General features: G+C 39.4%; 1 protein-coding gene across 4 annotated transcripts in view; it reads left to right on the plus strand.

Annotated features, from left to right (window-relative positions):
- The window catches only part of tspan9a (tetraspanin 9a), a 168,393-nt gene that overhangs the window by 91,646 nt on the left and 62,972 nt on the right, over window positions 1-13,775 (plus strand). For 2 of the 4 annotated variants that reach the window (XM_088377546.1, XM_088377548.1), the window contains exon 3: window positions 12,979-13,058. In XM_088377546.1, the coding sequence (XP_088233672.1) occupies window positions 12,996-13,058 (63 nt within the window). In that variant the 5' untranslated portion in view covers window positions 12,979-12,995. Of the gene's footprint in view, window positions 1-12,067; window positions 13,059-13,775 lie in introns of those variants that run through there. The other 2 variants (XM_088377549.1, XM_088377545.1) reach the window with 2 other exon arrangements.

Genomic DNA, 13,775 nt, shown 5'->3' on the forward strand with positions numbered 1-13,775 from the left:
TTTGATAAGTGACTAATCACATGTAATTCAGTGACACAGCCAAAGTCAAAGTTGTCTTGGAGACATCCACACTTCTTTCCACATCACACATCCATTTCCAATTTTAGTCTTCATCCTGTTTACCTTCATTGGTATCCTTTTGTATAGGCATTACAAAAAGATGTAGCGTTAATGCTGTAAAAGGTTAAGTGTCATCAAATTTTATGATTTTATTTATGATTGTGCCTTCTTGTTTTATTTTTCTTGTGTTGTTTACTTGTATGTACATTGTGAACTATGTCTTGTCACCGTGGGATAGTGGGAACGGAATTTCGATCTCTTTGTGTGTCTTGGCATGTGAAGAAATTGACAATAAAGCAGACTTTGACTTTGACTTTGATCTGACAAAGTTCCCCTGAATTAGAGGCAAGTTACAAATGCTAGGGGCATGGCCCAACAAAGCTGCTAGTTGTGCATCTTGATAATCATTGACCCTGCATTTGAATTGCTTGTCTGACACCTTTCTCTCTGTTAAAGTCTGACAAATTCTCTTTCACATAGATCTTCACCATTATCTTAGTTTGTATTCTGTGTTGAAGGTTTATAGATCCACTTTATGGACAACATTGGTGTGTTTTTTTAATGAACACAACCAGGGTTGGTCAAGAACCTTGAGTTCATCGAGGATCGAAAAATATTTTGAACAATGTTCAAGACCGGCATCAACTTTTATGGGCACAGTTATTGCTATTTTCTGTCCTAGCATGACGGTAGTCCTGTGCATCAACAGCGGATGCTGCAAAATCTTTCATTTCAAAAGCCTCTTCATATAAAAGATGTGAGTCACAACACATTTGTTGTGTCTGCATTATTCACTTGATATTATTGTGTTGTACACATAATGTACTCTCCCTGAAAGCGTCATTAAGCTTCTGTAGTATGTGTGAATGAGAATCCCTGAAGTAACACATTTAGACAAGGTTTTGCTCAGTTGAATGTTATTGTGTGCAAAGAGAATATCATAGTAGAGAGTATAAGTGTAATGGATGTGTGACCAAAAGATACACTAGGTGCATAGAGTAAAACCTTCAGGTAAGATAAGCCAAAGTGCCTTAAAATATAGGTCGGGTGCCACTTTATCCCTATGTTTGGCTTCATGGTGGAACAAGTAATGACAGATCTCCTCTGATCTTTCTACACTAGATTTGTGTGTTTTAGAGTAATGGGGTAGTTCCAGAAGGTCTGTTGACAAAAATATTGGTTTTCTACCTTAGTGTCTCTAAAGGGATTTTTTTTTTTTTTAGGTTTGCCTTAACAAGCAGGAATGGTAGGTGCTTCGGAGAGATGATTACATCAGGCTGGGTTAGCCTTAATTATGATTACATAGTAATTGTGTGTGTGTGTGTGTGTGTGTGTGTGTGTGTGTGTGTGTGTGTGTGCGTGCGCGCGTGCGTGTGCATGTGTGTGTGTGTGTGTGTTTTTGCTTCAAATGCAGCAAAACGTCTTTTTTTGCACATACAGTATATTATTCCATTTGTTCAGTGTGCTTACCAGCATTCTTTTGCATGTTTTGCATGACACCCCAGGCTCATAAAAAACTTTACTTAAAATGTTGTGTTTTGTTTAAAGTCATCAAGAATTGTCATTCGGTACAAAGTTAAAAAAAAAAAATCATCCAATGCAAAATATTTGCAATTTGCTGCTTTTACAAAAATTGCAACGCTCATTATTTATTGACTTTGTCAAAGTGGTGTTTTTTTAATCATTTATTTGGCATTGTTTCTTCAGTGTTTTATATTCTCTCCTTTCTCTCTTCATTTTGCAAAATCATATGTCAAATGTCTGAAAACACCATTCCAATCTGTTCATCCTGCACTGCCACAAAGCAGAGCAAGCGTAATAAACTATCGCGAATAAAATATCTCTCTGACAGGATCATGAAAAACTGAGCATTATTAATGATGTACCATAAATGCATGCATCTTGTATAAACATGAATAATATATACATACAAGATTATGCCGATATACCTTATGTTGTCAGCAGAACCTGTAAACATAACATATTACCATACTCTTATGATAAGCAAGCATCCAAGTGGCATTAAAAAGATCACGGTGAGACACTTTCTGAAAACTTGATTTTTTTTTATGCAGTACTTTAATCCTCCCTTTCTTGTCAATCATATTGGGGAAGTATTAGAGAAGCTGTGATGCACACCATGGTTGAGACATTTGTAGGCCAAATGTCTTTTGTGACAGATTTAAGCTTTGTCAGTGAGGTTGGATACCTTTTAGTTATTTCATTATTGTGCTTTACAGGGCCATTTTTGAAAAATTATCCATCTCTGAGCCACCCGATTTCTATACCGATTTTCCTGTTTAGAGTCAAGTCTATCGCAGCTGACTTTGTGTAAAAAGTGGACTACACACTGGACTTGTTGCCAGTCAATCACAGGGTACATATCGAGGCAGACAACCTTGCACATTCTGATTCACACGCTCAGTGAGTCGGAACGGGACCCTAAACTGCCTGCTCGGAAGTGAGGGGAGAGAACAGCTACACCATCTGTGACTGTGAAGAATAAAACGAAGCTTAAATAACCAGCCATTATCTGGCAGAAGAAACCATACAAGGAATGAACACTTGCATTGTTGGGAAAGTTCAAGAAGGAACTTTGTGCAGTACAGACGATCTATAGTATACCACAACCATAGTATGATGAAAACTCTTAGGGCTTAATTTTCATGTCCGGTGCAAGTCTAGGGCAAAGTGCAGTGTAACTGTGCCCATGGGTGGAGTCTTTTTTCTTTTGGTGTATTCGTAGAGTGGCGCAGATAGAATTGAATTGAATTCCTTTATTGTCACGTTATCGCAATGTTAACTGTGAAAATTAGTTTGGCAGCTCCACATGGCAAATTATGCACATACAAGTACCTTATCCCAAGTAGATTTAATATACATCAACTCCATCACTCACTTTCATTTTACAATATAAAGGTGATGTTTTTTTTTTTTTAGGTTTTCCTTAGACACCAGAGAAGCCCACCACTGGAAAAAAAAAAAAGAAAATGGTGACCTTGTTGGCTGTGTAAACTGACCCTTTTGTACATCTCACTGATTGTCTGTAAAGATCCATAAGCCCTTTCCATCTGCTGTTGTACTGAGAAGACATTTTTATCTGTGAGCGCTCCTGTGTGCCCTATAACCCATTTCCCTGCAGCACAGGAGGATATTTAAGCAATGTGTCGCATTGCTTATGAGGCGCCACATGGACCCATCTCACCCTCTGGGCTTTGATGATCCAGAGCAAATCAAAATCCTACTAACGTATATAATACTGTACCTCCGCAGCCGTAAATAGTTTTAATGTTGCACCCACATTAGTAGCAGGTTCTGGAAATTTGAGCTCTGAGTGGCATCGCTTCCGTTGCGGTTGCCATTCTATCCATCTGACACGGCCTTTAAGTAATCTTTCACTTCCTAGTGTGCAAAAAAAGACGGGTCATTTCCCCTCCCAATTTTTAGCTCACTACCTTAAGTTGTTTTACGGAAGAAGAGAATCTTAAATTAATAACTTCACGTTTTAAGTTATAAAGGTTATGACGACTCTGCAAGTACCTGTTTTGTGTCATAGCCTAATGAGTGTGCAAAGTTCTCAATATGTATAAGTAATTGATTAATCAACAATGGGTACAAATACAGTATTAAAAAGAGTTGGATTTTTTTTTTTTTATTAATAAGGACCATTGTTAAAAATCATTGACGTGATGTTTTGATTTGTTTGAACTTTACAACAGAAAGCTGAAAGCTTTCATCTCGCTCTTGAATATTTTGTCAGCCCTAAATGATTTTAATGACAAGTAATTGGCCACCTTTTCCTTACACTCAACATGCAATCATTGCAAATGTTAAAAAGTTCATATCTCTTTTGAATAACATACACATGGAGTATCAAGGGAATCTATAATGTAGCAGTGGAAGAAGAAGTCTGCATATTTTTCAAAGGCGCCTATATGTCAGCTTTCATGGGCGCGAGGCCAGAACATTAATAGTCAAAGTTTGAATCCAGAGGCTCACCCTGGCATTCTAGATTTGTATCGCTGTTGCTCTATTTTTTACTCAGTTGTTGCATTGAGTTTAAGCCGCACACGCCTTTGATTAGCATCAGGAGCACTATGTCACCCTTGATTTATGCTTGAGCCTACTCTGGGATTCATGTATGGTTCAGTGAAACACGTCACCACCATTTGACCTCTTTGCGACAGACAGCATGGGTTGACCCACACATTACTAGTACTGCGCTGCATTACAATCGCAACTGACTATTCTGCTCTAAATGCTTATGCATTTTAATGATGTCTTAAGTAAGCACACTCGTACAATCTCTTGTGTGTCCCACTTTGTGTCACACAACTCTGGATGTGTTTAATGGAATTAAGTTTAGATTGGGGCACGTCCCCAGGGTTTTGTGAATGGAGTGTGAAAAGAAAAGAACCGCTAAACAGAGAAATATGACTAACACAAAAGTCCAATTTAATATAGAATTAGATTGCTCTGATATGAGGCTTACAATTGTCTAAAAGGGCATGCTAAAATTGGAAATTAATATTCAAGGAAAAATAAGCGGTTTAGAGAGTGATTAATCAACTAGTAAGCCACTTGCAGATCTCTGGGTCACACAGTGCATTATGGGTAAGATAAGTTTTTTGGGCTACCAACTTCATATTCAAAACCAGGAGAAAGCTGTGATTTGGATCATAGCAACCACTAGAGAGTTGATGTTTCTCCTTACACTGACAGGCCTCTGTTCGGACATGACAGTTAAGCTTAGTTAAGATTTAATTTATATTTGAGTGGATGTGTGCAGCGAGAAACCCAGCATCAACACCGGGATGTGAGGGTGACACAAGTAGGACATTTGTTGAACATGGCACAAAGTGCACTTGTCGTTTTGTCACTTAAGGCATACAGACTTAATCATGGCCTCAAGCATTAAGGTGCACACTATCATACAAAAGTGCTTGTTGTATTTTAGCCCTGTTTTTACACCTGATTCTCACACATGTGCAGATGAGATCTGAGAGTTATCAGCAGGTGTATCCCAAAGCATGTTGTGTCTGGTCTTTATAAAGTTCTTCCATCTTTATTTTATTCTTCCATTAAGAACCTCATAGTTATGGACCCGTGACTTATGGAAACAAGTACTGTTTTACAAATGTCAGGATCCAACATGTAAAACATCTCATTGCTAAGCACTAAACGTTTCGTTTTAGTTCCTCGAAAGACCACTTAAACCCCAATATTTGCCACCTGATCTTTGTGGAATATATAATCCTCTAGCTGCTGTCATTGAGACATCACCCTCCTGCTCTTCTTTCCTGCAGGGAACAAATTCAAACATAGGCTCTTTTATGTCTCCATTGTTGGCTTCTTAAATCATGGTAATAAATTCTTGATTAGCACCCTTTACATCCAATGTTATTGACGTTTTTGTTGTGTCTAACCTCACAATGATTTGACGAAAAGCAGGACTTTCAAACCAACATCATCTCATTGTGTGCTATGGAAGGGCACAATAGAGACATAAATATCAAACCAATCAAAGTATGATTATTTTCTAGTGAAATTTGATCAAATAGAGGACTTGGGTGTGTTTTAATTTTCTTGTGAATTCTTGTTTCTTTCTAAACTCAATAAATGCGGTCCTCTTGCACGCTGCCTAACAGTCTGTAGGCTCCAAAGACCCCCAGTAGCGGGACATTGAATGTGTGGAAACCCTTTGTAGTTCTAATCCCTTCTTTACATCCTCCTTGATCATATATCCATCTCAGGATCACATGCTTTTTTAAAATGTCATTTCTATGTCTGCAGCTCTCACAATGACTTTGTAAAGTGATACAGCAGTAATTCCTTTTGTAAGCTGAGCCAAGATCATATGAGAAGCAGCTAATTATCACTGCAGAGGACATCGTTAGATTCCTTCACACCGTGACACATTTATTCATTCATTTATTTATTTATGTAGCAACATTTGACATATTGATGGCATTTGGGTTTTGGGAAACATTTATGTTAGATGCTGGAGCTTTTTGTGCTTAGGTGAGTTTCAGTGTGATTCTCTCAAACTGAACAATACTTTAAGGGCTGAGTCGCTGACCTTGTCCAGTCTTTAAATCATAGATATTTATCGTCACAGTATAAAAGGCATCAAGTGATAAATTCTACCTGGAAGACACATTTGATGTCATTCAGCTACAAATCCTAATTGTGGCCTAAGACATGCTTGCTATTCAATCGAACAAATTTTGTCTGGGGAACAAAAAAATATATGGGTCAAATAATAAATAGTATAAAATATAAAAATATGTGACGCACAATCAAACCCTCTTTGCGTGTTTTGGTAAAGATTCCCGGTGTATGCTGTGATTGTGACAAGATAAGCATAAAATGAGAAACTTGATTACCAGTGTTGCATATTGTAACAAGATTGTATGAGTGAAGGTCAAACTTGCATAAAATTAAATTGAATTGTCCCCTTTTCCTAATATAATCCTTTGAGATTTGCGTCAGCTGCATCTGCCTTTGGCAGGATATAAATTAAGTTTGAGACAGTAAAATCACTGTACAGCAGTTTGTCATGCGTGAGTTGTACATTTCAGAGCCCCAAAAGACTAAACTAATGCGTCATCACGTTAAGCTACAGGCAAGGAGACAACCTTTAAGATACGACAGAGGTCAGTGAGCCGGTCATGAGCAGAAGGACAGGACTCGCTCTTTGTGAACTCTGAGACTGGCTGCAAATTATGGTACATGGAGTTTTCTTGAGACATAAAAATATCATTGAAATCCAACTGTAAAATATAACACACTTAAAATATGAAAATATTTTATAAACTGTAGTATGTGTGTTGTCGCCACATTTTTATGTCTAAGACATGAGTTGGAAGGGGATCACGTGTTTTTTTTAGTCTGTATGAAATTTAAAAAAATGAAGGTAATCAAAATACCTAAAACAGAATATAGTGACTGAGAGAAACAACGCATCCGGAATGAGACATCGACGTCGACATTGAGGTGTGGGTACTAGCACAGATTTTTAAACTGTCTAAAAAATTACCATGGCAGTCTCGGTGCAGTCGAGAAACCAAGTTGTCTATACTAAAACAAAGTGAATGCAATAAAATGTGACAATACGTAACAAGCCATAACAAATTTGGAACTAATCGGTAGTGGGACAAGAGGACTTTATTTTCCCAAGCATTTCACACATTTGAATTTTTTCACGTTCATTTGGTGCTCATTTTGTCGAATTTTATCATGGTTTTTTCACAGACATCACAAAAGGTTAGTGTGTATGGTGGCCATTTTATCACATTTAATCATGCTGCCTCCCAGGTTGTGATGATTTACAGGCCTTGGGGCGGTACTCTGCATTCCCTTCAACTAAAGTCTGATACATCGCTCGCGGTCTGGGAAATGGAGAATTGAGGCAATCACAGCCACAAATTTGTTCCAAAGCTGTCTGGTGTCAATATGCCATCTATAGAAAAGCAGCCAGAGAATGTGAAAAATGTATCACACCTGTTATAATATGAGAAATGTGATTGACACTGCCACCAGCTATGTTTACGTGGACACATTTATTCTGATTAAAGGCTGATCTGAATAAAAAATACTTCATGTACACAGCCCATTCAGAATATTCTGATCAGATCAAGCCCATTTCGATAAAGATTTCATTTTGAATGAGAGGTTTGGTTTATGTCAATTGATAAGCCGATTGGCAAAAACTCTTATGCTGATATTTTGGAGCAAGCTGCCTTTACCGCACACGTTTCTGTTATTACCGGAAGCTGCAGCTCCATTAGTAAGTGTTAACTCAACGTTACAGCACAATCAAGAAAAAAGTAGTAAAAGTAGAAATGGACGGAATAATGTTTTGTTTTCAAAATTAAACTACTCAATTCCTGCTCCACTGATAGTGTTCATTTTTTTGTGTCTGCTTTCGTGTCAACTTAGTAGAGATACTCCATGTTGTGGGATATTTTAAGAGTGCTTTCTTCCACTCTGACGCTTGGCTTCGTAATACAAACTGGCCCAGCAGGTTTTACTCATCAAGTTTATTCTTTTGGTTCCTGTTCCCTGCTGCATAATGCAATAGCAAGTGTAGCGGCATGACTATTAAAGTTGGGAGTTAGTCATGTGCAAAATTGCATTTTTCATTAAGTGCTGATGAATTATAGACTGCAGCGCTTGCCACCTTGATAAGGTCTAATCATTTTTAGCCATAATCCAAATCTGTAACTGAACAGTGTAACAATAAACTAAAAATCTTTGTCACCCCGTCAATGAGGTTATTTTTGTTGTCTTTGACTGAAGTTGGGCTGTATTTTGTTTACCTGTAGACACTTTGATTTTTTAATATTGTCAATACAGTTTGTCCACTCACAACTTTGGTCTGAGTATTTACTCACAGTATAACCTTCACAGTGGAATTAGGGTCTTTGAAGAAAAAGCGTTTTATGTTGTAAAAGTGGAAGTTTTAGAAAATAGGTCTCCTGATGAGATTACTGTAGATACTGAACATCCAACAATTTTTATTAAAAATATTCTAGATAAAAGAAGCTTTTATACTTTTCTTTTGATTGGCTTCAACAAGAGTACCTATCCTCTGTTACATTTCCACCTGTTTTTTATCCTCAGACACCTTTTAAAAGAGGTTGAAGAAGGGTCAAGTTAGCGATTGGGAGAGTACACCAGCCTTAACAGAGACAGGACAACAGCAGTAATTAAGGGAATGCAGAAAATTGACTTGTTTTCTTTCTTCTTTTTTTTTTTATAGAAACATTATCCTGTGTTTTGTTCCAGTCTTCACTTATTTTTCTTTCATTTTCTTTTCTTCCCTTGTGTGGCCTCATTTGCTTTGTGTCATCCTGCAGACAATTCTTACACTTGAGTCGAACTGTGCTATTCTCTCATCTCGCTATGCTGTATACCTGAAGTAGCAGCGCAGAACATATTATTGATTGGAGTAGATTTGTGATTCCGTGCAAGGTTCAGGAGGGAAATTACTCCAGAAATATCCTTCAGGCTGCTCGTAAAGACTGCAACACGCATACTTAGAGCCCCACTGAGGTCTGATAGATGTGTCGAACCAGAGAGCGCTGCACATGTACAGTCCATTCACGACATATTCAATGACAGTGGAAGCTCTCATGTAAAATATCTGGTTGTAGATTCACACAAAATTGGAGAATATCATTTTTATTTAAATTGTAAATGGTTATATTTCATCTTAATCGTGCTGTTTTTTGTGGTGGTTGTTTAGCTTGTGCAGTTTTTAATCAGTTGTCAAAATGTTAAGGTCGAATGAATAAAACTAAAAAGATTCAGTGAGAATTAAAGATTCTAACACTGATTGATTAGGTTTTGTCAATAACATATTCAACTCAAAGGGCCAAAGGCATAATGTTTCAATCAAAGGTTATTAGAACAATCTGTCACAAATATTTCACCATCTGCTAAAAACTTTGAGAAAATGTTAGCGTGACCCACCGTGCCTTGATTTTGTTTTGAACACGGAAAGCTAGTTCAATAATAAACTGAACAAAATGTAAAACTCTCTGTTTTCTACTTCTTTACAATCTGCCTTGTCTTTCACTAAATTTCATATCATTTTAATCTCTACTTTGGTGTTTATTTTTTGTGAAATTCACCATCACTACCAAAACAAATTACTTTCCACTGTATCATTATAAAGCATACTCTGCTGTTACTTGTGTATGTATGTATGGATGTATGGATGTATGGATGTATGGATGGATGGATGGATGGATGGATAGATGGATGGATGGATGGATGGATGGATGGATGGATGGATGGATGGATGGATGGATGGATGGATGGATGGATGGATGGATGGATGGATGGATGGATGGATGGATGGATGGATGAACGGACGGACGGACGGACGGACGGATGGATGTATGGTCCAGTCAGTCAGTCATTCAGTCAGTCAGTCAGTCAACTGTGAAACATAAGAGGGTTGGATTAGAATGTCATTGACAATTGCGTTTTACTGGATTTTTCTCTTAAAACATTTACTGTGTTTTCCTGACTATAAATCACTCCTGATTACAAGTCGCACCAGCCATAAAATACATAATAAAGAAGGAAAAGACATATATAAGTCGCACTGAAGTATAAGTCGCATTTTGGGGGGAAATTTATTTGGTAAAATCCAACACCAAAAACAGAGATGTCATCTTGAAAGGTAATTTAAAATAAAATTAGAATAGAGGCTGTCACGAATGAGTGGAGCAAGGGCGACCAAATGCAGCTTGGACCAGGGTTTATTGAAAGGAAGGGAAGTGGGCAAACACAGACACAAGCGGGACAGCGACACACGGACAGCAGACAGGCAAACAGAAGTCCACTCGGATACGGTACAGATTCTGCCCGTGAGCCTCCACACGAGACCAGGGGTAAAACGAACAAGCAGGACAGGAGTGGACACTTACGGGAGACAACAGTAGACATCCACCAGGAGGAACACACCGGCAGGGTTTAAATACATGAGACATCAAGAGGGAGCAGATGACAGACATTACGGTAACAAAGGGGTGCGGCTGAGGGAAGTTGCCGGCCGAGCGTGCTCTGGCACGGGCGTGACAGAGACAACAACAGACTGAATAATTGTACAGTGTGCTAACGTTACATGACACATAAACAACGAACTGAGAACGTGCATGATGTAATATATTAAGTTATTCAGATAATTATAGCATAAATAACATGCTAACAAGTTTACCAAACATCTGTGTCACTCCAAATCCCTAAATCCAGTGAAATCTTCATCCTCGGTGTCACTTTTAAACAACTCCGCTAACTCCGGAGGTAGAGGATGCGGCGCTTCCTCTTCTTCGTGGCTTACGTCAGACTCATCGTCAGCTGCGTTTCGTCATAATTTCACGCATAAGTCGCTCCTGAGTATAAGTCGCACCCCCTGCCAAACTTTGAATAAAACTGAGACTTATAGTCCATAAAATACGGTCGTTGAAATTCTTCCTCCTCGTGACTGGAGACCAAGCTGGGAACCTACTCATTGCGGACCAATACCATACAGAATTACCGTGTAAGCAATCTCAAGATAGTGGTGAAGAAACGGCTCTCTTGCGAGTCAGTGAGGGCAATTACAATATTATTACACTTAGTTGCAGTCCATTCAGGATGAAATCAAAATTAGGCTTTGAGGAACAACTTAAATGTTATAATAAGCAGTGGAGTCATTACCTTGCCACTCCTTCTTTCATTCCGCAATTCTCCACTGGTTCTGGTTAGGCAGACCTGGCACCATAGGTTAAGCATGAGATCCACTTTAAATCAAAGCCCTGTATTAACTTGTCAGTTTAGTGTGTGACTCACCAGCACTATTTGGTATTTGACCCTGGCTATGCCTTGGAGAGTGCTGAGCATCTTAAAGTCCCCAGTCCCTTTTGATTCGTTTGGTGACAATTCCGAAGCCAGCTCATTGCCAGTAAATTATATCCTCTTACATGGATGTGGGCAGTGTTATGATGAAGAACACAGGCTCACTGCAAACTGCAGCTGCAGTTCTTCATCCCCAAGCCACATCAGAGAGCTGCCCAATATTTCAGCCCATTTTATAAAATGGCAAATAAATTACCATCTGCCAAACGAATTGTGGTAAATTTATAACAGCCGAAGTTTAGACTGTTAAGACTGAGAACACAAATCATGAGGAATTGTGCTTGGACATTTGCACTTGCAAAATGTCACGCACTCTCCTCTGCCCCCAACTCTAGAGCACCAGAGAGAAGCCATATAGCTGTGATGCACGTCATGTCCTCTTTTAGTCAGTGTTGAATTCATCTCTGACTTTTCATGTCCCCTGACAGTACAAATTGCTGAACATGTATAGTCAAAGCAAACACAGCGATGAGCTTATTAAAGACACTGGGAGTGGAGAGGTGGAGCTTGGATCTTCCTTCAGCTGCTACATTGGCTGTCTGCTCAGCAGTGGGGAGGAGTTGCTAGAGGGAGAGAGAGGGAGAGAGTAAGAGAAGGGTAGTGAGCACAGTGGGGAACAGGCAATACCCAACATCTCTACTGAGCAGCACATCAGTCGGGCTGCAGCTACCGGGAGAGCCGGGTACAGGCAGTGCAGGGGACAGGGCTGCTGATCACAGCACGCTACACTTGAGCAGACAAGCGTTCAACGGTGGGAAAACAAATTGCACACTTTGCAGAAGAGAAGCTTAGTGTCGGGGTGAGAAAGGTTACCGGGTCAGCAGGAGAGGAAGCGTGGAGCAGCTGAGACCGACCGGGTTCCCACTTGCAATTGGGAAAGTTACCTTGTCTCGAGATGAGTAAGACTCTAACTAGGAGCATCCTGCACAGCTACTTCAGGACACTGAAAGCAAGAAAGCAGCAGCAAGCTTAAGCAGCACAGGTCCACTCACTTTTTCACTGGACTCTTTCAGACTCAAATTACTCAGCTCAGCTGTTTGACTTGGCGTGGATTTAATTTGATTTTCATCTGTGTGTTTTTCATCTTTTTTTTTTTATCTGGTTGGGAAACAGTGCAGACTTGGAGGGCACGTTGTTCTGTCCTGTCACCTCTGAGACTATGTTAGACTGTGAGTCAGGGAGCTCTTCATCATCAGCAGCAGTAGCGCTAGAGCATGGAGAAGTCCAGCAGTGAGGAATCAGCCATTCATCGTAGCCCTTCAGTTGAAAGCTGTGACTCTGATTTTCCTCAAGCCTCCACGTCTGGCCGCCCATTTGGTGGCCGCGGCTTCACGGCCGGCGCTTTCTACGGCTCCACGGGGCCACGTAAAAACACTCAGCAGGGTCAGGCTGCAACGGCAGCAGCTGAGGCCAGCACGGGAGACAAGAGCAACAACAAGTACAGCTCACCCAAAGGGAGCAAATACGTGGTCTTTTACCTGGATCTATCATTTGTGTTCCTTTTAGAATTCAAGAAGTTTAACATGGCAAGAGGCTGCCTTTGCTGCTTGAAATACTTGATGTTCATCTTCAATCTCATCTTCTGGGTAAGTGCCTTATTACTTCATCACATCACACTGTCAAGTAGATGTTTTTGATGCAAATGTGGAATAACAAATGTGATCAAAAGTTGACTGAGTAAAGCGCAGTCCGTCTTGCTATTTATGAACAATATGTGAAAATCTTGAAGGATCAACGCGGTGTAGTCAGTGCAGTCATGCGTTTCTAATTATTACATCAGAGGGTCTATGCCTGTTTTTTTGCGTGTAGGTTTCTATTCCTGGATGTCATGACACAGGCAATGCTATTGCACCAGCTCTTTTGTGTGTGGCCAGAGGAGGGAAGGGATGGGGAGTGGGATAGATTATGGTGGCATCGAGAATAAGAGTTCAGTGGGGTCAGGATAGTAGTTCAATTTTATGTTGAAATATACTCCATATATAATGTATATAAATAGTATTTGTTTTTAATTTATCTTACTTCTTTATTTATTTCATTTATTTATTTATTTATTTTTGTTTTTATTTATTTTAAGTTACATAATACCAGAGGATGAACCCAACACTTGGAATTTATTGTTTTACTGTGGTAATTTGTGCATCCTGTCATGACTCCATTCTTGAATGTGTTTGCTATTAAAGAAAAACTCATGATCTAATAGCGCTTTCATAACCAAACATGCTGAGTGACTGAAAAACAAAAACAAATGTGTGGCGGGCTCCACTGGGTGGCCAAGCATGGGCATCTTTTGTGAAAGTGGGAAT

The sequence above is a fragment of the Syngnathus floridae genome, chromosome 6 (genome assembly GCF_059516105.1).
Source record: "Syngnathus floridae isolate MCC-2025c chromosome 6, RoL_Sflo_1.0, whole genome shotgun sequence".
In the NCBI taxonomy this organism is placed as follows: Eukaryota; Metazoa; Chordata; class Actinopteri; order Syngnathiformes; family Syngnathidae; genus Syngnathus; species Syngnathus floridae.